Below are 22,880 nucleotides of genomic sequence, written 5' to 3' on the forward strand. Positions count from 1 at the left end.
GAAAATTCATGAGACTTCTCCGTGTTATCAGAACAAAGTGTTTTTATGTTTGACATTTACATCACTCTGTTGGGTGGTGTGTTTGACTTTATTCTGAGTAAATAGAGCCAGGCTGTGTTCATCTTAAGCCCCTTCCCGTTTCCCTGTCAAATTCCTAACTTGGTAGCTGCTTAACAATGTGGTTGAAATGAACTTGTGACATTACAAATTGGGCTTTTGTTTTAGGAATCCTGCAAGATGGCAAATTTAAGAGAGTTTTATGAAAGGGCTTTGAGAGAGTTTGGATCTACAGATTCTGGTAAGTAAACTTTTGAGTGCATGTGCATGGTGGTTAGAACAATGTTTTGTTTTCTTCCCCCTTCCCCCACTCTTGCTTTGTGCATGAATACATGTACCCGTAGTTTGGCTTATAATTTCAAGGTCATAAGCCATGGGTCTTGTATTAAGAACTCTGGGCCGGCGCCACAGCTCACTAGGCTAATCCTCCGCCTGCGGTGCCGGCACACCAGGTTCTAGTTCCAGACGGGGCGCCGGATTCTGTCCCGGTTGCTCCTTTTCCAGTCCAGCTCTCTGCTGTGGCCTGGGAGTGCAGTGGAGGATGGCCCAAGTGCTTTGGCCCTGCACCCGCATGGGAGACTAGGATAAGCACCTGGCTCCTGCCTTCGGATCAGCATGGTGCACTGGCCACAGCATGCCGGCCACAGCGGCCATTGGAGGGTGAACCAACGGAAAAGGAAGACCTTTCTTTTTTTTCTTTTTTTTTTTTTTTATTTATTTTTATTTTATTTTTGACAGGCAGAGTGGACAGTGAGAGAGAGAGAGACAGAGAGAAAGGTCTTCCTTTGCCGTTGGTTCACCCTCCAATGGCCGCCGCGGTAGCGCGCTGCGGCCGGCGCACCGCGCTGTTCCGATGGCAGGAGCCAGGTGCTTCTCCTGGTCTCCCATGGGGTGCAGAGCCCAAACACTTGGGCCATCCTCCACTGCACTCCCTAGCCACAGCAGAGAGCTGGCCTGGAAGAGGGGCAACCGGGACAGGATCGGTGCCCCGACCGGGACTAGAACCCGGTGTGCCGGCGCCGCAAGGCGGAGGATTAGCCTGTTGAGCCACGGCGCCGGCCAGGAAGACCTTTCTTTCTTTCTCTCTCTCTCTCTCTCTCTAACTCTGCCTGTCAAAAAAAAAAGAACTCTGGATTAGAGAAAGATTTGCTTGGTCTGGTTCTCTTAAACTGTATTTGTAAGGAAAGAGTTAATGTAGGTCAGAACAAAGAGGAGCAGGCGTTACAGCCCCAGGTTAATGTGGGATGCTAACTGGCAATTTATTTTCATTGGTTGTCACCAGATTGCCCTCATTTGTAGGATTTGTACAATGTACTTCTGGGGCTGTGTGTGTTGTGTACTTCCTGAGACTTTATGTATGAACTACTAAGCACTGGCGTGAATAGTTAATTAAATTCATGTTGAGGCCGGCGCCGCGGCTCACTAGGCTAATCCTCCGCCTTGCGGTGCCGGCACACTGGGTTCTAGTCCCGGTCGGGGCACCTGATTCTGTCCCGGTTGCCCCTCTTCCAGGCCAGCTCTCTGCTGTGGCCAGGGAGTGCAGTGGAGGATGGCCCAAGTCCTTGGGCCCTGCACCCCATGGGAGACCAGGAGAAGCACCTGGCTCCTGCCATCGGATCAGCGCGGTGCGCCGGCCGCAGTGCGCCTACCGCGGCGGCCATTGGAAGGTGAACCAATGGCAAAAGGAAGACCTTTCTCTCTGTCTCTCTCTCACTGTCCACTCTGCCTGTCAAAAAAAAAAAAAAAGAAAAGAAAAAAATTCACGTTGAATGATACATTAGCTCCTACCAGTTTTCAGCTGACCTTTCCTGGTGAAATAAATTTTAAAAAGTGTCATTTTTGCTAACCTTAGCAAATTTTAATAAGCATAGTGACAAGGTTACAGTGAACTCTTTGAGGGTTGATTTCAGCTTGAAAGAAACTCAGCAAAACCCTCCCTCCAAAAATTTAGGATATTTGAGTTCATTAAGTAACGTAGGATATTATGGTTACTATGAAGGGATTTTCTTCCTAAAAAAAAATAAGAGGCAAACCTTTCATTGCTGGCCCTTAGTGTTGGGATGCTTCAGAAGGGGTATTGTTTCACATGATTCAAAGGGAGTAATGGCAAGAAGGTAACGTTAGAAATCTTGTATTGATATACTTAAGGCAATATTTGTTAAGGAAGCCTTTTCAGTTGTCTGACTGTATATTTATAGTCATTGTCTTTTTGTTCGTTTCTTTGAAGATCTTTGGATGGATTACATCAAAGAGGAGCTGAGCCACCCACTTGGCAGACCTGAGAACTGTGGACAGATCTATTGGCGAGCGATGAAAATGCTGCAGGGAGAGTCAGCAGAATTGTTTGTGGCTAAGCACGCCATGCACTAGGCTGGCCATCAGTGACAAGGAAGGACACAGCCAATGGTGTGATGTTGCATTGCAGGCTCAATGGGCAGACTGTATTATGAGTCAATCCGTGACTTGTTCAGAATGGCAGAAGGGATGTCTGCCTGATCTTGAGACATACTTTAATTTTTTATTAATTTGTTAATGTTTAAGTCCAGAAAAAAGAACTACTGATTTCGTATCTACTTGTTGAGCCCATGGGTCCTCAATGTTCTCTCTGCCTTATGGAAATCCTACAGCTGAGTTTAATTTATTATCTCAGGTCCAGCATACATATCTCTAATTCAGATCTTGGAGTCCGTTAAAGTGGAGGAGAAAGTACAGTTTTGCTAGTTTATTGTTTACTCTTATCTTACTTTAAAAGTATACATGATTTGAGTTTGTTCTAGAAAATATGGAGGGAAAAGGACAGTGTGGAGAAGACAGTGAAAGCATCCTGTAACCCATCTAGAGATTACTCAGTAATTTGATCAGAATCGGATATATAGAATCACATCATTTACTCATTCATTCGTTCAAGAAATACTCGCATGCCCGTCATGTGCAGTAAAGAAAGGGAGGGTTTGGGGGATGGAAGGTGGGGTTGGGAAAGGACTGCTTACGAGCCAGGTGAAGCAGCGGAGAAGGAGGTGCTGGGTACTGGGGAAAGTGGCTGATGGAGAAGGTTGAGACAGACAGTGTTTAAAGTCTCCCTGAACTGAGGAGCAGAGGAGGCACAGCAACAAAACCAGGGCAAGGGCGGAGAGTAGGGGCAGAGGGCCAGAAGTGCCTCTGCAGGGAGGCATGGGAGGATGGCTTGGTGAAGGGGATTGTTTGAGGCACTGCCCTTAACTTAACATCTTACATCACCGAGAGAAGCATTCAGTGAGGTTTTACCTCATTCTCTGTTTCACTTAATACTATGTTATATCCCCAGGTCATTAAATAGCTTTAAATACATTCAATGTGTTCCTAACACTGTGTTGGAAAAATGAGCCAGGACTGAACTTTGCTGATTCCCTTGTCATTTTTGATGACGATTTTTGTCAGTCTTTGTTTGTATGCCTGGTTATTTCCTTAGGAGTGACAGCTGCCAGTGGAGTACTGGATTGGAGGATGTAACTTTTAGAGCCTATTGTTAAGAATTGCCGCTTTGCTCCTTCTTTCAAGCAGCGTATGAATAAAGTGGCAACATTCTGGCATCTATTGGATATTAAAAAAACATTTTGTCTTTTTCCCATTTTAATAGGTGAAAAGTGATATGTCATTGATTTAACATGCAATTCTTTGATATTAGTGTTTTTTTGTGTCTTACCTTTACACATTCTTAGATTTTTAAAAACTTTTTCTTGCTAATTTATGAGATTTTTTATATATTAAAATGTTAATCTTTTGTATCTCATTTGTTGTAAATAATTTTTACTTCTAGTTTTATGTGTGTGTGTGGTGTTTCTTGATGCCCAGAGGTATAAGGACATTTTTAACTTCTGCATTCTAAGTATTATTTGCATGTCGTTTAAAAAATTTGTTTGTTTGAAAGAATTACAGAGAGAGACACAGAGAGAGGTCTTCCATCTACTGGTTCACTCCCCAATTGGCCACAATGACCGGAGCTGTGCCAATCCGAAGCCAGGAGCCAGGAGCCAAGGACTTGGGCCATCTTCTGCTGCTTTCCCAGGCCATAACAGAGAGCTGGATTGGAAGTGGAGCAGCTGAGTCTTGAACCGGTGTCCATATGGGATACTGGCACTATAGGTGGTGGCTTTACCCACTATGCCACAGTGCCAGCCCTGTCACTTGTTTTAAAATAAGAAATACTTATTTTCCTTTTAAGTCCTGGGAAGTTTAACATTGCAAATCCTATGTGACATTCTTATTTGTGTGAGTGAAGAGAATGGTGGTAGGTTTCTTCCAGGAAGGCTGTGTCCCTGGGTCACCCTGGTGTTATCACATCCCTGTATGTGGTTTTCACTGCCACAGGTTATAGAAACACATTTATAGTTGTACTATGAGACATGGTAGTCCTGTGACAACTTAAACTGGCTCCACTTCATGTGGCTTAAGAGCCACATGGTTACCATACTAGACAGCACAGATTATAAAACTTCTCCACTGTAGCAGAAGACTCTCTGGGGCAATGCTGACCTGGAGCCAGTCAGATTTGGGGAAATTGACTCTTGGGTCAGCAGAACAGAGCACACGTCAATTAGTCACATTTCTGGGGCCAACTCTATGGCCCAGTGGGTTAAACTGCCCACTGGGACACCCACATCCCATATTGGAATGCTAGTTTGAGTCCTGACTATGCCTGGGAAGCAGCAGCAGATGGCTCCAGTACTTGAGTCCCTGCCATTCAAGTGGGAGACCTGGATGGAGTTCCAGTTTCCCACCTAGGCTGCTGTTGACATCTGAGGAGTGAACCAGCAGCTGGAAGATTCTCTCTCCCTCTCCTTTTCTCCCTACCCCTATCTTTCCCCTTTCTTTTCCCATCACTTTCTTTCTAAAGATTTATTATTTATTTGAAAGGCAGAGTTACAGAGAAGTAGAGGTAGAGAGAGAGAGAAAGAGAGGTCTTCCATCCACTGGTTCACTCCCCAAATGGCCATGGTGACTGCAGCTGGACTAGACTGAAGCCAGGAGCCAAGAGCTTCTTCTGGGTCTTCCACACATGTGTAAGGACCCAAAGACTTGGGCCATCTGCTTTCCCAGGCCACAGTGGAGAGCTGGATCAAAGTGAAGCAACTAGGACCTGAACCGGCACCCATATGGGATGCTGGCACTGCAGGTGGCAGCTTTACCTGCTAGCCACAGTGCTGGCCTTTATCACTGTCTTTCAAAGAAATAAATCTAAAAAGATTAATCGGGCCAATGCTGTGGCATAGGGGATAAAGCTACTGCCTGCCTGTTAGAGTCCCAGCTACTCCATTTCTGATCCAGCGTCCTGCTAATGCGCTTGGGAAAGCAGCCAAGGATGGTCCAAATACTTGGGCCCCTGTACCCACATGGGAGACCCAGAAGAAGCTCCTGGCATCAGATCTTTCCAGCTCCTGTGGTTACGGCCTTCTGGGAAGTGAACCAGCGCATGGAAGATCTCTCTCTGCCTCCCTCTCGGTGACTCGGACTTTCAAAAAAAAAAAAAAAAAAATCAAAAAGATGAGTCACATTCCCTTCCCTGTGTGGGGTTGGGAGGAAGGGAGACACCCAAGAGTTGAATATTATGTCACTGTTGGGTTTTCTTCCCCCAAATGCCGCAAAGTGTGTGTGTGTGTGTGTGTGTGTTTTAAGATTTACTTATTTATTAGAGAGAGAGAGTGGTCTTCCATCTGATGATTCACCCCCCAAATACCCGCAATGGCTGGAGCTGTGCTGATTGGAAGCCAGGAGCCAGGAGCTTCTTCCAGGTCTCCCACGTGGGTGCAGGGGCCCAAGGACTTGAGCCATCTTCTACTGCTTTCCCAGGCCATAGCAGAGAGCTGGACAAGAAGTGGAGCAGCTGTGTCTTGAACCGGTGTCCAGCTGGGATGCTGGCGCTTCAGGCCAGGGCGTTAACCCACTGTGCCAGAGCGCTGGTCCCCGCAAAGTGGTTTACAGACAATAAAGTTCCTCGAGGGAGATGCTCTAATGTCCCAAGAGTTCATAAGGTTTCCTGGTGAGCAAGCAGTCCCAGCTTCTGGCTTTTTGCTCCTTAAAGGTTAACATGTGAGGTGCCGGCGCGGTGGCTCCCTCTGTTAATCTTCGGACTGGGGCGCCAGCATCCCATATGGGCGCCGTATTCCAGTCTCAGTTGCCCCTCTTCCAGTTCAGCTCTCTGCTGTGGCCCGGGAGTGCAGGGGAGGATGGCCCAAGTCCTTGGGCCCTGCACCCACATGGGAGACCAGGAGGAAGCACCTGGCTACTGGCTTCAGATAGGTGCAGCACGCCGGCCGTGGCGGCCATTACGGGGTGAACCAACGGAAGGAAGACCTTTATGTCTCTCTCACTGTCAAAAAACAAAACAAAACAAAAACATGGTTTTCACGCGTGGTCGACTGGTGGCCGGCAGGGAAGGCAATGAAGGCCCTGCTGCGCGGGAGGCACCCCTCTTAGTCCTTAGAGGCAAAATGGGGAATAACTGGTGGCAAACCCAAATCTCAGCGTGGGAAGATCGGAGCCCTGGTCGGATTCCACCACTAGTGCAGAATATTTAACCGTGTCCACGCATTGCAGATGTTTGAACAGCTACCCTGGTTCCCAATAGACTGTTGTAACTCGAGGTGGGGCGTCGCTGGCTGCTAGGTTGTCTCGTCCGTTGAGGTTGTTAGGGTCTAATTCCAGAGGACCCAGAAAGAGGGTGAAACATGGCTGGAGCCTCAATTGCATTCAGAGTTTTGACAGCTCGGCTTCAGATGGTGTCAGGGCTGCTCGGGTCCTCGTGTTCTAACGGGGAACGGAGGTTTTGCAGCTGAACACATCGGGTGTGGCAGAGTGGAGCTGGGACTCGGCCCTGCAGGCCCAGCCCGCGGTCCAGGCCCGGCGTCTGCGCGTGGGAGCCACCAGAACCAGTACTCCAGACTGGCTCCGTTTCGCACCGGGTAGGCAGGGGGCTCTGCGGTGGCGGCGCGCCCCGCCCCCGGCGTCCTCGTGACCCGGTGTCCCGCCCCCGCGGCCGGGCGCACCCCGGCTGATTGGCCCCTGCGCGGCGTATCCTCAGGCTGGCAGCCAGGCTGGCGCATCACGTGGCCGAGCCGCGTCCAGGGCGCCGAGCCGTGGGCAGCTCGGCATGGACCCGCAGGCCGCCGGGGCCCGGGCCCGGGCCCGGGGCGCCGCGGAGCCGCCTCGGGGCCCGCCGCTACCGAGCACGCGGGAGGCGCCCCGCAGCCTGGAGGTGAGCGCCGCGCGCGGGCCGGGCGCCACCACCACCTGCAGCCAGTGCGGGAAGTTGGGGGCTCGCGGGGCGGTGCCCGGCGCGGGGCGCGGACAGCGCCACGGTTCTCCTCGAGCCCTGAGTGCCGTTTGGGCTCGCGCTGGAGCTGGAAACGGCTGGCCGAGGGGCAGCAGGGCTTCGAGGCTGCCGGGCGGGGAGCTCCGAGGGGCGTGGGTGGGCGCGCCGGTCCCACTGAGGCTGTTGGCCCACAGGGCGCCTCTGCGTACTTACTAAATGGGAGGTGATGCTGGGGACGGTGAGCTGGGGCCCGCTACTTGGGGCCTGGGCCCCGGCCAGGTGAGGGCTGCAAGGGGAGGGCTTCGCCTGGAGGAGCTCTGTTCACTGACGGGGCGGGGGGGGGGGAGCTCACTACCCCCGAGCGCTGAGGGGTGGGTGGGTGGGTGTCCCCTGCACTCTCCGTTTACGGAGACCCGAAGGCCAGGTTTGACGCAGGGTTTGCAGAAACTTGGTTTCAGGTGCGCTCCAGGCAGCCCCCGTGTTTCGGAGACCGCTGTCGCATTCTCGCCTCTCCTTGTCTACACTGTCTGCCTAGACGACAGCTCCTCCGTTTAGGGCTGGGAGCCCAGCGCCTAGCACGCGGGACAGGCGTAGTAATTGGGTGGACACATCAGAGATGGGCCTTAACCAGAGACGTGCACGCGGCGGCAACGCTTGTAGTCGGGGAGAGCAGGGAGGGCTGCGCGCTGGCTCTCGCAGGTGGGAGTCCGGTGGTGCCTGCGGAGGCTAGCCAGGAAGAAGCGCAGGGCAAGTGGCTCGGAGCTGGGGCCGCGGCGCCGAGAAGTATGCTGAACAGGTCGCGGGGGGCGGGTGCCTTTGTGTTTGCTGGTGGAGGGCTGTTGAAGCTGCTGAGCTGTGGGTGGGGGAATTCGGAGGTCAAGGCCTCCTTAGCTTAGCCTCATCTCGCTGGTGGGCAGCCCTGAGCAATTGCTGCTGACCACTGGAAGTGGAATCAGATCACTTAAGGGAGGCATGGCTAGGCAAGGAGTGATGATTGGATTGGAACAGGTGCAGTTGAGATGTAGGATCAGAGGAGGTGAGTCTAAATTCTAGACGCCTCGCATTCCTGCCCGTGCGCTGGGGGAGCTCTTAGACGTTAGGTGGTAGGAACCATTCTTCCCAGTTTCCAGGGAAGAAAGCCCAGGGGCTGAAGCCAGGTGGCCCAGGCAGTACCCTGAGTGGCAGAGCTGGGGCTGAAGGTGGGGCTTCCTGCGGGTGCTGTGAGCGCTTCTGGGGCAATTAGAGCGCTTGGGAGACTTGTGGGTGCTGGAGGCAGAGAAACTTCTGGCTGGCTGCAGGGGAGGGTGATTTCCAGCTCGTTTAGAACTGTTCCTTTCAGCCAGCACCACTCAGGGCAGAGAGTTCCACTCCCAGCGTGTGTCAGTGAGAAGAGGCAAAGAGTTGTGAACTAGATACTAAGTAACCAGAAAGGTCAAAAAGATGTCTGGAGGAAGCAGTGGGCAGGAAACAGCCAGGACAGCTCTGCAGAGCTGAAATCCAACCTGCTGCAGCTGGTGCTGAGGTCTCTGAGTTGGGAGAGAAGGGACCCTGGGCTCCAGACCTCTGACAAGAGGGCCCAGTGATGACACGGCCACCTCAGGTGTCCACACAGCTGTAGCCAGGGGTGCAGCCGTGTTGTTGGGATGGTGCCTGGAGAATTAGGAAGGCCAGCTGGATCTAACAGGGGGAGGCAGAAATGTGGATCCTCACCAGGAGTGTGGGAGTGGGACTCGACCTGAGAGGCGATGGCTTAGTACCAGGATCCGGGGCACCCGAGTTCCTGGTAATCTTTTGTTCTTCTTGCAGGCTGCCTTCGCCACAGCGCACCCCAGTGGTCCAGAGACAGAGGCTGAGACGGCCACGGCCACGGATCGACTAGGCAAGTAGATGTCGGAGCGGCCCATGATGGTCTCCATGTCTTGTTTGCCTGTTCCTTCTAACCAGCCCTCTGCTGCCGAGGTGCCTCCCCTGTCGCGTTTCAGCAATGCTTTCCGTTGAAAGCCCTGCCCAGGCCACCTTAAGGGAAATCCTGGACTTGGCTTACATCCCAACTCATCTCTTCAACTGAGAGCCAGCTTGCAACCGTGACACGTGGGGGCTTGGGAGGCAGGCAGAATTGTATTTTCAACTCTGAGTCTGAGAGCCCTGGAATGGAGTATCATGGACTTGAAAGTGAGACGAGTAAGACCTACTCCCTAGGGTTGTTCTCAGGATTGGGGGAGAGGGCGTGGAACCGTGTGGGTCCGTTACAGCAGCCGCTAGCCACAGGTACAGTTGAAGCTAGTTCTAAGGCAATACCACAGGAAACTCAGCTTCTCAGGCCACATTCCACATGCTCAGTAGCCACGTGAGGGTAGCACTGCCTTGTTGGACAGCAGTGACGCTAGAACATTTCCGTCACGGCAGGAAGTTCGAATGGGAAGTGTTGGTTTAGATCACGCAGTCGCAGGTGTAACAGTCCCACTGATGGAAACCTTTGAGTGCTCCTGTGTGCCAGGTGTAGTCTGTTTCTATTGCTTCCTTCCCCCCCCCCCCACATCTCACAACAAACCTGTCTCCATTTTACAAATGAGGAAACAGATACAGCGTAGTTAATACAAAAAAAAAAAAAGTTTTTAAAAAATTTTATTTACTTGAAAAGCAGAATGAGGGGGTGGGGAAAGAGGGAGATATCTTCCTCTGGTTTACTCCCCAAATGGCCTCATTGCCTGGGGCTGGCCCAGGCTGAAGACAGGAGCCTGTAATTCCATTGGGGTCTCCCCCAAAGGTGGCAGGGGCTCAAGCACTAGGGTCATCTTCCTCTGTCTTCCCAGGGACATCAGCAGGGAGATGGATAAGATGTGGAGCAGCAGGGACTTGAAACAGCACCCATATGGGATGCTGGCATTGCAGGTGGCAGCTTAACCTGTGCCACAGGGCTGGCCCCCATACAAAAAGTTTTTAAAATTTTTTTTCTGTTGATTTGAAAGCAGTGGGGAGACAGAGGAGCAGGGCAGAAAGAGAGCTTTCATGTTCTAATTCACTTGAAATGCCTCCCAGGGCTGAGCCAGGCCAAAGCCAGCAGCTGAAAACTCAGTTTGGGGATCTTGTGGGTGGCAGGGACTCAAGTACTTCACCCAGGTACACTTCCCAGGGAGCATATTTGCAGGAAGCTGGGTTAGAAGTAGAGGAAGCGAGACTCAGACCTGGCACTGCTATGTGGGATGTGGACATCTCAGCTGCATCTTAAGTGCTGTGCCAAATGCCTGTCCCTTCCCCGAATTAAAAAAAAAAGATTAGGAGGGCTGGTGCCATGGCAGAGCGGGTAAAGCTGCCGACTGCAGTGCCAGCATCACATATGGGCGTCATTTCGAGTCCCAGCTGCTCCACTTCTGATCCAGCTCCCTGCTAATGGCCTGGAAAAGCAGTGGAAGATGGCCTAAGTGCTTGGGCCCCTGCACTACTGTAGGAGATGCGGAAGAAGCTCCTGGCTTCGGATCAGCTCAGCTCTGGCCATTGCAGCCATCTGGGAAGTGAACCAGCAGATGGAAGTTCTCTCTCTCTCTAACTCTGACCTTCAAATAAATAAATAAATAAACAAACAAACCTTTAAAAACTGTGAAAGATGTATATCATAAATTTACCTTTTAACCATTAGTTTTAGGAAACTTAATTTATTTTAAAGGCAGAGAGAGTGAGAGACAAAGGGAGATCGTCCATCTGCTAGTTTACTCCTCAAATATTTGCCACAGTCAGGGCTGGGCCTGGCTGAAGTCAGGAACCCAGAACTCACTCTGGGTCTCTCACGTGAGATCCCAAGTACTTGAACTATCACCTGCCGCCTCCCTGGGTGCTGGAATGAGAAGTGGAGCCAGGACTTGAACCCAGGCCACTTAAATATGGGTTGTAGGCATCCCTGGTGGCATCTTAACTATTGTGCCAAATGCCGCCCCTAGCCATTTTAAAGCATACAGCTCAGTAGCATTTAGCACACTGACAGTGTTGGCCAACTGTCAGCACTATGTAGTTTGTTCCAGAACATTTTCCTCATTCCAGAAGGAAACCCTATACCCTGAAGTAGTCCCCCCCTCCCCCCCCCAGCTCCGGCCCCTGCAGACCACGAATCTGCTTTCTGTCCCTGTGGCTTTGCTGTTCTGGAGGGGCAAATGTGAGCTGCCCATACATGGAATCAAACAGTATGTGTCTTTTGTGTCTGGCTTCTTTCATTCAGCAGGGGGTTTTCTCTGTCCGTCCTGTTGCAGTGTGCATCGTGCATCAGCACCGTCTTGCTTTGTACAGCTGAGGCTCTCCATCACATGGAGTTCGTCTTCCCATGGCCATTTGTGTCATTTCCACATTTTGGAGGCTGTGCAAATAGTGTTGCTGGCAGCTTCCATGTTTTGGTGTGAACCCCTGTTTTCAGTACTTGTGGAGTGGAGTTGCTGAGTTATATGGTTATTATGTGTGTATGTTATCTAGGAACAAGGTAAGTATATTTGGCTTTGGTTTACACACTTAGTAATTGGTAGAACTGTGGTCTTTTTTTTTTTTTTTTTTTTTTTAAGATTTATTTATTTGAAAGGCAGAGGTACAAGAAGGAGGGGAGACACACAGAGATCATCCATCCGCTGGTTCACTCCCCAAATGGCCACAATGGCTGGGGCCGGGCCAGGTTGGAGCCAGGAGCCAGGAGCTTCTTCCAGGTCTGCCCCGGATGCAGGGGCCCACTTGGCGTGTAAGTTACCTGACAGTGTGTTCCGTGCCCGGCTTCCCTTGTGCATCACAAGGCCTGACGTCAGTGGCCTTGTTTAAGACAAAGCATGGAAAATAAATGACGGGCCCCACGTCTCACGGCGGAAGCGGCCAGCCCTTCTGGAGCTGGCCACGCGTTGAGAGAGCTGTGCGTCTTTGGTTCCTGCTGGCTCAGTGCGGCTGCCGCTGGGAGCTTCTGAGCCGCCCTGTCTGCTCGTGGAGTTCTTTAGTTCTTTCACGACCTTCTTCTGCCTTCTGTCGCTTTCTTAGCCAGTGGAGCCCAGAGTGTCGCTCCTGAGGTTCCCGCCCAGGGTGAAGGCAGCCATTCTGAGGAGGAAGGCCTTGCTGGGGACGAGGAGGAGTCCGACGGGGAGCCGACTGCCTGGGAGGTGCCGGAGGGCAGGCGCTGCTGGCCCACAGAGCACAGCGCCGAGCTTTGTAGCGAGGACTGGGACCTGGAGTTGCAGGCGGAGCAAGGGAATCCCTACGGTGGGTTTCCGGGGTCCCCAGGGACAGCTTGGGAGGGGGGCAGGGGCAGGGCCCTCCCACCAGACTACCCATGGAGGCAGACAGTGTGCAGGTAGAGTCAGCTGCTACGAGCCCTGCCTGATACCCCTCTCAGTGGTGAAGTTCCTGTGTGCGCATCTCCTTGATCTTGGAGTGTGGGATTGAACCCAGGAAGCATCACTTTGAACAGTTGTAGCTTTTTCCAGAAATCGTTGCCCGGTGTGAGCTGATGTGGACAGAAGTGCCCTGGGGTCCACTTGCATCCCCTCCACTGCTGGGAAACCCTGTCTGGGAAGTTCGGGAGGAACATGTTCCCAGTTCCTGGGCAAAGGAGGGTCGTGTGTGTGTGTGTGTGTCTTTATTTGAGATAGAGAGTGAGCTCCCATCCATTGGATCCATTGGTCCCCTTGGTCGGAGCTGAAGCCAGGATCCTGGGAGCTCAATCCAGGTCTCCCACATGGGTGGCAGGAACGCATTTACTTGAGCTATCACTGCTGTCAGAGCTGGGTATTGAACCCAGTGCCTCTGATGTGAGACACAGGCTGAGTGCCTGCCCCCATGCGGTTTTAAACAAAGTAAGTGCAGGTGTCTGTCCCCAGACCCACTCATCTTTCCCTGTGGTCCGCTGCAGATGCCGACGACATCCAGGGGAGCATTTGTCAAGAGGTGAAGCCCTGGGCGTGCTGCGCCGCGCGGGGAGACATGATCTACGACCCCAGCTGGCACCACCCGCCGCCACTCATCCCCCATTATTCCAAGATGGTCTTCGAAACAGGACAGTTTGACGATGCTGAAGACTGACAGGGCGCCTCCCGCCCTGGGAGCAGACGGCTCTTTGGCCGTCCCTGAGGTGAGAGGCCATGCCTGAGCCGACTCGGCCAGTGCCCTGCGTCCGGGGTGCACGGACTGGTGCGAGATAAGGCCCCACCACTTTCCTCACTCCTGTTGCTGTTTTTAACGGACTCCTCCTCGGAACGTGCGGACCTCACATCCGCGTCAGGAGGAGACATGCTCTTGTGTGTTTATAAGTAAAGGCAGGAAAAACAGTCCATAGCTCCGTCTCCGTTTTTTTTTTTCCCCTTTTCACTGAGATGCTTTTGAGCAAGGCCTGGCTGCTTCACTAAAGCCCACGAGTTGCATTTAAGGGTTGACGTACCAGGAGACTTAAAACTGCTCCGAAAGAAAAAAAAAGGAAGCAGTTTTGGCACTGTGGATGCAAGGTTGGGCTCCAGGAGACAGGTGACTTTGTGGCTGTCTCTGTGCCTGTTGAAGGGAAAACCAAACCTTTGCTTCAAGATCAAGGGCTTCCTGTAGGATGGGAAACTAAATGGCACTGGCTACGGCACCTTAGTTGACATGTAACCCTGTTTTTCCGTCTAATCCTTAGAGTTAAGATACAAAGTCACTTTTATTTTTGTATATATTTCATTTTATTTTCTTGGTTAACATTTGTCCTATTTCTTTGCTACATTTATCCTATGTTTTAAAATTTGTCTGCAAAAAAAAAAAAAAAAAAAAGAGAGAGACAGAGAAAGGTCGTCCATCCTCTGGTTCAGTCCCCAGAGGCCTGCAGTAGCTGGGTCTGGTCCCTGAAGCCAGGAGCTGGAATCCATCCGCGTCTCCCACAGTGGGTGGTAGGGACCTAACTAGTAGAGCTGTCACCTGCTGCCTCCCTGGGTGTGCAATAGTGGGAAGATAGAATTGGAAGTGGAGCCAAAACTTGAATCCTGGCACTCCTGTGTGGGATGTGGGAGTTGCTAGCGGGGTCTTAATCCCTGCATAGAATCCTTTCCCATATTTACCTCTAAAATTTTGGAGGTGAGGCATGCAAGACTCAAAATGTGTGTATGTATATCTATGTGTATGTGTTTAAAGATTTTATTTGCTTGAGAGGTAGAGTTACAGACAGAGGGAGAGTCAGAAAGATATCCCATCCACTGTTTCACTTCCCAGTGTATGTGTGTGTGTGTTTTTTAAAGATGTATTTTATTTATTTGAAAGGCAGAGTTACAGAGAGGAGAGAGAGAAGTCTTCCATCTGCTGATTCACTCCCTAAATGACCAACATGGTCACGGTTGGGCCAGGCTGAACTCAGGAGCCTGGAATTGCATCCAGGTCTCCCACGTGAGTGGCAGAAGCTCAAGCACTTGGGCCATCTGCTGCTGCTTTCCCAGGCACATAACAGGGAGCTGGATTGGAAGTGGAGCAGCTGTGTCATGAACCGGCACTCAGGAGAAGCTGGAGTTGGCAGATGGCAGCTTAACCCACTGTGCCACAATGCCAGTCCCTGACTCAGAATGTTTAAGATCACGCAGTACATGGCAGAACAGAGACCTAAATGCATACGTGCCCCTGTAATCCATTCCCTTGTTGGCCTTGCAAGCGTGACAGCATAGCGGTGCCTGGGGCCAGGCCTTGGCAGGCTGTGATCTAGGGTCAGGCCCTTTGCCTCCTTGCCAGACCTCCCTCCCTCCCTTCTGTCCAAGCTGAATCGAGAAAAGGCTTCAGATCTGAAATCCAGCTGTACTTGATGGCAGTGAATCGAGCCTAGGTTATCATTTACGGGTGGCGCTGGGGACATGAACAAGGCAGAGCCTCAGGAGAGAACAAGGCAGCTTTGGCTGTAGAAAGAGTGGCCCTTCCCCATCCTTGCTAAAGGGGCACTTGGACACCACATCCCCACGCCCTTCCTGCCTTCCTCCTCCCCCCAAGGTCACAGCTGGTGAGAGCATGACCATGTCTGGCAGGACGAGGTGAACTTGAAAATGGAGCTAAGAAATACAGGATGGCAGAGTGGCTGAAATGGCAAGGTTAAGTCCTTGAGAGGCTGCGTTGGCCCACGTGCAAGTTGTCGTTTAGGAGGCTGAAGCCGTGATGGGAGGTGGTGGGAGTCCACGGGTGGTGGACAGAAGAAAAGTGCTGTGAAAAGTGGGCGTGCCTGAGTCGCCGCTGGGATCCATGCAGAGGTGTGGGTCTGGGACCCTGGCCTTTGGGAAGCTACTCCCTGTGGCTCCTTCTCGTTACTCCCAGCGAAGTGGGCAGGAAGGAAATGTGGTCTCTGGCAGCACGCAGGGAGAAAGCATTTTTCTCTCAGTGTTAGAAAGAAAAATGGAGACATTTAGAGTGGTTTTTATGGCTGAGAGTTGGGCGTGTCAGGAGAACAAGGAAAGGGGAGGCGGTGTGCTGTCGCCCCGCCGTAAATGCTCTGGAGTTGGCACGGACTCTGGCGTAGAGGATGGCGGGGACGAAAGCTGTTGGTGCTGAGGTGGAGACAAGTAAGTAGTGAAATGGAAAAAATGCTGGTGCTGTATGTAGACTGTCAGGCTGCTCGGGTCATATTGCACACGTAGAAAGATTATGATAGGAGTGATAGATGAAAAGCAAATGTGGGGCCAGCGCTGTGGCATAGCGGGTAAAGCTGCCGCCTGCAGTGCCGGCATCCCATATGGGCGCCGGTTCAAGTCCCGGCTGCTCCACTTCCAATCCAGCTCTCTGCTATGGCCTGGGAAAGCAGTAGAAGATGGCCCGAGTCCTTTGGCCCCTGCACCTGTGTGGGAGACCTAGAAGGAGCTCCTGGCTCCTGGCTTCGGACTGGCACAGGTCTGGCTGTTGCAGCCAATTGGGGAGTGAACCAGTGGTTGGAAGACCTCTCTCTCTCTGCCTCTCCTTCTCTGTGTAACTCTGACTTTCAAATTAATAAAAAATCTTAAAAAAAGAAAAGCAAATGTGTCTTATAATTAGGCATTATTTAAAATGTTTATTTTTTTTATTTGAAAGCGAACTCTCCCGTCCACTGGTTTACTCCCTAAATGCCTGCGACAGCTGGGGTTGGGCCAGGCTGAAGCCAGGAACCACAAACTCAACTCAGGGTCTCCCACATGGTTGGCTGGGAACCAACTGCTTGAGCCATCACCTGCTGCCTCTCAGGGTGCACATTTGCAGGAAGCTGGAACCAGAAGTGGGGCTGGGGTTGGCACCCACGCAGTCTGCTTTGGCATGCAGGGATCCCAAGAACTGTTCTAACTGCTAAGCTAAACGTGGGCCCCAATGAGATATTTAAAAGACATGGTTCTAAACAGAGTCGTGTCAAGGTCTCTTCTCCCGAGCCCTGCAGCACTCGTGGGCTCCGCTGCTGCTGTTGATTGGTGAGTCTGCCTCTCTCTAGGCCGAGAGCTCTTCTGAGGGCAGTCCACATTTCACACCCAGGAAAGCCTTCAGTGGATACTGGCCTGATTCCGTTCTCCTCAGTAACGGAGCCTGTATTTAGTGTTGACTGAACACATCCCAGGCTGGTGTTAAAAAGCACTGAGATACTTGAAGGATCTCGAACAGGTATTTGTGTTTGGTCAGATTAGGATTTAATCCGCTGAGTGATCTGTACAACTGTGTATCGGAATGGGACAGAGGTGTCTGGAAGTGGCGATCGGTTTTAGTACAAACCTAGTCCATTTTGTCCTCTGTAGACAGGTGCAACGGAATGCAAGGCAAGTGAGTTTGTAATGTAGATCATTTGATAAACGATCAGGGTTATTTTAACAAGTTACTGGATGGGAAGGAAATGTAACACCTTCTAACCGATGTCCTATAATGAAGAATTAAAATTTTAGGTACTGGACAAATTGAAGAAAAGATCAATTTATCCGAACCTCTAAATGCTGAGCTGAGAGAGGCCTCGGTCTCAGGTTGGGGACGAACGTGGATGTTGCTTTTCTTGGCTTTGCGCCACCTGCAGGAATCCTTGTGACTTGTGGCGGCGCCATGGGAAGGCCTGTCTGTTGTTGCTAGCTAGCGCAGTTCCCTGTGTTGGGCTGAAATCTACCTATTTGGTCCGTTTATGATCCTGAGACTTTCAGATCCTGGAAATTAGCCATCTCATCCTCCCTGGGCTTTTGTTTCCTGGGCTAGCCGGTCAATAGGCAGCTGCCTGTGTGTGTCTGGAATCCATGGGGCAGGTACAAATCTGGGCATCCTTGGGGTTTTGGTTGGTGTTGCAACATCGAGGGAGGTTGAGGTTGCTGGGCGCAGCTGTGAGGGGGCGAGGGCTAAGCACAGACCCATGAGAGCGTCTGCGACAAAAGGGCAGCTGGGGCTGGCACTGCGGCTCACTAGGCTAATCCTCCCCCTGCAGCGCCGGCACCCTGGGTTCTAGTCCCGGTTGGGGCGCCAGATTCTGTCCCGGTTGCTCCTCTCCAGTCCAGCTCTCTGCTGTGGCCCAGGAAGGCAGTGGAGGATGGCCCAAGTGCTTGGGAGACCAGGATGGGAAACCAGGAGGAAGCACCTGGCTCCTGGCTTCGGATCAGCACAGTGTGCTGGCTGTAGCGGCCATTTGTGGGGTGAACCAACGGAAGGAAGACCTTTCTCTCTGTCTTTCTCTCTCTCTCACTAACTCTGCCTGTCAAAAAAAAAAAAAAAAAAAAAAAAAAAAAGGGCAGCTGGGAGGATCAATCCTGGAGCCAGAGCAGGAGGAGAGCCGCAAAAGGAGAGCCTGCGGGGTCTGCGTGCCACGCAAGCCAGAATCTGATCAAGAAAAGGGAGAGGCTGAGGAAGTCGGGCTAAACAGAGTGATCAGGTGCGGGAGTTAGGAACGCTGGGATGAGGGGACAGCTTGGAGCTGGGGCGTGGCCTGCGGTGCTGGCATTTCTCCCGGCTGGGGCAACGGTGGCTCTGGCCGGCGTCCCTTTTACTGGGTGGCAGTGGAAAGGGGCAGAGCGGACGGCGACTGCTGAGATGTGGTACCCAGGACGCGTGTGGGACAGAAGAGGAACGGTCACTCTGACGTTTCTATGATGCCGCGGCTGAGGCGATGGGAGGGCCACGGTGAGTGTTCGCCAGGTGGGTCGTGGGGGAAAGTGAGGCAGGTGCTTGTGTCCTCTTGCTGCTCTCCCCGGGCAAGCACTGCCTTAGTGGAGGCGTGGGGCATCGCGTCCCCGCTTTGGTTTTGTAAGAGGGGACCTATTTATTTTCTGGTTAACAGGCGGGGGAGGGGGGAGGTTGGGGCCAATAGAATATGCACCTTAGAGGGAAAAGAATTTTTTCCCAGACCAAAACAAAATGAAACAGTTTTAAAAAGCCCCAGAGGGGGCTGGTGCCTCGGCTCACTAGACTAATCCTTTGCCTGCGGTGCTGGGTTCTAGTCCCGGTTGGGGCGCCGGATTCTGTCCTGGTTGCTCCTCTTCCAGTCCAGCTCTCTGCTATGGCCTGGGAAGGCAGTGGAGGATGGCCCAAGTGCTTGGGCCCTGCACCCGTATGGGAGACCAGGAGGAAGCACCTGGCTCCTGGCTTCGGATTGGCGCAGCGCTGGCCGTGGCGGCCATTTTGGGGGTGAGCCAACAGAAGGAAGACCTTTCTCTCTGTCTTTCTTTCTCTCACTGTCTAACTCTGCCTGGCAAAAAATAAAAATTCTGCTTTGGGGCTGGCGCTGTGAGTTTGGGGTGCAGTCAGTTAAGCTGCTGCCTGCAGCGCTGCCATCCCATATGGGCGTCAGTTTGAGTCCTGGCTGCTCCACTTCCGATCCAGTTCCCTGCTAATGCATGGGCCCCTGCACTGATGTAGGAGATCCAGAAGAATCTCCTGGCTCTTAGTTTCAGCCTGACCCGTCCCTGGCCATTTAAAAAAAAAAGGGATTCATGTATTTGAAAGTCAACATTAGAGAAAGAGAGAGACAGAGATCTTCTGGCTGGAGCTGGCCAGGAGCCAGGAGCTTTTTCTGGGTCTCCCACCTGCATGCAGGGGCCCAAACACTTGGGCCATCCTCTGTGGCTTTCCCAGGTGCACAGCAAGGAGCTGGATTGGAAATGGAGCAGCCAGGACTTGAATTGGCGCCTATGTGGGATGCTGGTGCTGTAGGCCAGGGCTTAAACCCACTGTGCCACAATGCCGGCTCCCCATTTTCTTTTTTTTTCTTTGTTTTTAAAAATTTTTAAAAAACATTTTATTTATTTATTTGAAAGGCAGAGTTACAGAGAGGCAGAGAGAGAAAGAGAGGTCTACCATCCGCTGGTTCACTCCCCAGATAGCTGCCAACAGCTGGAGCTGCACTGATCTAAAGCCAGGAGCCTGTAGCCTCTTCCAGGTCTCCCCCCTGGACACAGGAGCCCAAGGACTTGGGCCATCTTCTGCTGCTTTCCCAGGCCATAGCAGAGAACTGGATCGGAAGAGGAGCAGCCCGGATTAGAACCAGCACCCACAAGGGATGCTGGCATTGCAGGCGGCGGCTTTACCCGCTTGCTACACCACAGTGCTGGCTCTGCCTCTCTCATTTCTGTTTACAACTTCTTCCCTTTGGGGGATCCTGGGGGGTGTGTTCCGGGGTAGGGGGCATTCTGGTTCCAAGGAGACCCAGGAGGCCGTGGTGGGCGGTGTGGAGCTGAGCTTGACTCTTAGACGCTGTGTGCCAGGGTCGGGCGGGGTGCTTGCTGGGCGTGAGCCTTTCTTCCTCGTCTCAGAGGTTGACCAGAGTGGCTGTGGGCGTCCCTCTCTGTACGTCCAGAAGCAAGTCGCCGGGCTCAGCAGAGCCCAGCAGCCCTGAGGACAGCTGAGACCGCCTCCCTGGGAGAGGAGAGGAAGCAGCCTCACGGGCTGAGTAAATACGCAGCGCTGCCCGGCGCGGTTCCTGGAGTTTGCAGGCTTGGGTCCAGCTTTTCACAAGGACCACTGGACTGTGGAGAAAGAAAAGAGAACCCGGCTGCAGCCTGTCTGGGTTTCTGCCTCCCAGTTCCCGCAGAGCAGGTTGCCTTACCCCAGTCGCAGCGGGTGATGCATCGTGTGTGTGTGTGCACGTGTGCATGTGCCTGCACGGGTGTGTGCCTGCAGCACTACGGGATGCAGGGAGGAGAAGCCGGAGGGCGTAACAGGAAGGCGAGAGGCAGGGCTGGCTCCTACTTTGTTGACTTAGCAAGTCTGGCTGCAAAGCCAAGGCTTTTGGAAAGAGCAGCCTCCCTGCTTCCAGCAGTTTCTATCGTGCTGAGCTGGGCTGAGCTGGACCTGCATTGTGTCTGAGCAGGAGGGTGGTGCAGTCGGGTTCCGGGATACCAAGATTTGGAGGCTCCCACCAGGAAATGGATTTGATGGGGGCCTGGGGAGTAAACTACAGCCATGAGTTCTCTCTCTTTTCTTTAATTTCCCTCCCCTTCTCCCTACCCCCTCCCTTCCTCCTCCCTCCATTCCTCCCTCCTTCCCTCCCTCCCTGTCTTTCTTTCTAAAGGATTGATTTATTTGGCAGAATTACAGAGAAGGAGAGACAATGAGAGATAGAGATCTTCTGGCCACTGGTTCCCGCTCCCTAAATGATCACAACAGCTAGGGCTGAGCCAGGCCAAAGCCAAGAACAGGAAACTGTCTGGCTCTCCTATGTGGGTGCAGGGGCTCAAGCACTTGGGCCATCTGCTGCTGCTTTCCCTGATGCATTAACGGGGGCTGGACTGCAAGTGGAACAGTAGGGACTCGAACCGGTGCTCATATGGGGTGCTGGACCCCGCTGCGCCACAAAGGAAGCTCCAGCCATGATTCCTAAAGACATTTCCTTCCACCTCACAGGGTTCTGTGGTCTTTCCCGTTGAGTTAGAGAACTTTCCCCGGGAGGCATGCTTCCACTTTGTGACTGTTGCAAGGTGCAATTTGCTCTCCTTTTCTTTGTTTTTCCAGTGAGGTGGTTTTGATTTCAAAAGCAATTTCCTCTGACAACTTTTCATTGGCTGTTGAGCCAATGTGGCAGATACAAAGTGAGAGCTCCGTGTTTTGCAATTCCAGGCTGCGGCCTATGGCTTTATTCCACTCTTCCAGCAGGTGGCAGTAGAGACCCATGGACTCGCTCCCACCAGGGTGCACCCAGGAGAGTCAGAGGCTCTGGAGGAGACGCCAAGGCGGGCTCAGGCTTACCTTTCGCCTGGTTGGCAAATCCTCTTGTGAACTCTCCGGATTTGCTCCAGATTTTATTGATGAGTCTTCTCAGAAAAGGTAACAAATCCAGGGTAAGGATCCTCAGTTAACCCATTAACCCCTCTCTGCAAGTCATTTTTTTTTTTCTTTTTAAGATTATTTTATTTGAAAGGCAGAGTTACAGAGAGGCAGAGAGAGAGGCAGAGAGAGAGAGAGAGAGAGAGAGAAAGAGAAAGAGGTCTTCCATCCTCTGGTTCACTCCTCAGATGGCTGCAACGGCTGGAGCTGTGCCAGGAGCCAGGAGCTTCTTCCAGGTCTCCCACGTGGGTGCAGGGGCCCAAGGACTTGGGCCATCTTCCACTGCTTTTCCAGGCCATAGCAGAGAGCTGGAACGGAAGTGGAGCAGCCAGGATTTGAACCAGCGTCCATATGGGATGCCAGCGCTGCAGGTGGTGGCTTTACCCGCTACGCCACAGTGCCGGTCCCACCCTGCAAGTCTTGACACCCAGAAAGTACTTAACAGAAAATCTGTGGAGGAATGGAATGAGAGGATGTGTGGGTGCGGTATCACAAGCAGTGGTTTAACGTGCTACACCCACGACGCCAGACCCTGAAGTAGGAGTTGTAATTCCTGCTTCACAGAAAGACAAACCCAGGTCCAGAGAGATGAAATTATTGGTGCAAGCTCGCAAAGGCTAGGATGTGATCTGAGACATCTGCCTGCACGTTCTAGGGCTCGTGTGGTGCTCTGCCGATGCAGGAAATGGTGAGGTTGAGCATAGTCGGAGATGGATTTTATTTCGGACAAAACGAGGGACTCTGTATGGGTCTGACGTTTCTTGGTTAATTTCGTTCCGGGCACTTGCTGTGTGTGACCTGCTCGGAGAGGCAGAAGGTGCCGTTCCTGCTGGCAGGGAGCTCTGGGTGGAGGGGAGAGGCGCTAGCATAGGCAGGCCCCCCCAGCACCCCAGCAGAGCTGTGCAACCCCAAGAGGGGTGGGGGGCCAGGGAGACGTCCTGTGGTCCTGGCCGGCCCCGTCATCCACGCTGGGGAGCTGTGTGTGAAGACTCCTGGCCAGGAGAGGACTGGAGGTCTTCAGGGGGCTGGTGATGGAGTCCGGTGGGGGGGGCAGCCAGGCCTTGGCAGTTATGCCAAGGGGCTTAAGGGATTTCTAAGTAGGAAGTGACAGGCAGATTCTCTGTATTGGAAGATTCTTTAAGTTCCCCCAGAGGAGCGTGGAAGGGGGCAGGCTGGGCTGGGGACTTATTTTGGCAAGAGAAAGGGGTCAGCTACAGTAGGGTAAGAGCCATGGAGATGGAGGGAGGCAGCCCGACTGGAGGGGGTGGATCTGTCAGGGGAGGGTGTGGGGAGGGGAGGGTCTGGGATGGCCTCGGGGTCCTCCTGGGCAAGCAGGTGGCTA

The 22,880-nt window shown here is 52.5% G+C and overlaps 2 protein-coding genes across 3 annotated transcripts in view; both read left to right on the forward strand.

The window, feature by feature from the left end:
- UTP6 (UTP6 small subunit processome component) overlaps nt 1-3,852 on the forward strand; it is a 41,727-nt gene extending 37,875 nt beyond the window's left edge. The window contains exons 18-19 of the mRNA XM_062216025.1: nt 226-298; nt 2,285-3,852. Of these exons, the coding sequence (XP_062072009.1) occupies nt 226-298; nt 2,285-2,427 (216 nt within the window). The 3' untranslated portion in view covers nt 2,428-3,852. The remainder of the gene's footprint in view (nt 1-225; nt 299-2,284) is intronic.
- A 3,331-nt stretch (nt 3,853-7,183) lies between these two features.
- Nucleotides 7,184-16,263, forward strand: COPRS (coordinator of PRMT5 and differentiation stimulator). Of its 2 annotated transcripts, XM_062216851.1 has the most exons (4): nt 7,184-7,288; nt 9,152-9,224; nt 12,347-12,565; nt 13,215-16,263. In XM_062216851.1, the coding sequence occupies exons 1-4, from the start codon at nt 7,184-7,186 to the stop codon at nt 13,382-13,384; spliced, it is 567 nt and encodes a 188-aa protein (XP_062072835.1). In that variant the 3' UTR covers nt 13,385-16,263. The 2 variants fall into 2 exon arrangements, with proteins under 2 accessions (XP_062072835.1, XP_062072834.1); XM_062216850.1 differs by lacking the exons at nt 7,184-7,288; nt 9,152-9,224 and adding an exon at nt 11,438-12,059.
- The last annotated feature ends 6,617 nt before the right edge of the window (nt 16,264-22,880 follow it).

The sequence above is a fragment of the Lepus europaeus genome, chromosome 18 (assembly GCF_033115175.1).
Source record: "Lepus europaeus isolate LE1 chromosome 18, mLepTim1.pri, whole genome shotgun sequence".
Lineage (NCBI taxonomy): Eukaryota > Metazoa > Chordata > Mammalia > Lagomorpha > Leporidae > Lepus > Lepus europaeus.

What these genes read in the sequence shown, in the direction of transcription:
- COPRS (XM_062216851.1), top strand. Translation starts at nt 7,184, where the DNA reads ATGGACCCGCAGGCCGCCGGGGCCCGGGCCCGGGCCCGGGGCGCCGCG. An exon ending in CACGGCCACGGATCGACTAG is followed by an intron (nt 9,225 to 12,346) that starts GCAAGTAGATGT and finishes TCGCTTTCTTAG; the next exon opens with CCAGTGGAGCCCAGAGTGTC. An exon ending in GGAGCAAGGGAATCCCTACG is followed by an intron (nt 12,566 to 13,214) that starts GTGGGTTTCCGG and finishes GGTCCGCTGCAG; the next exon opens with ATGCCGACGACATCCAGGGG.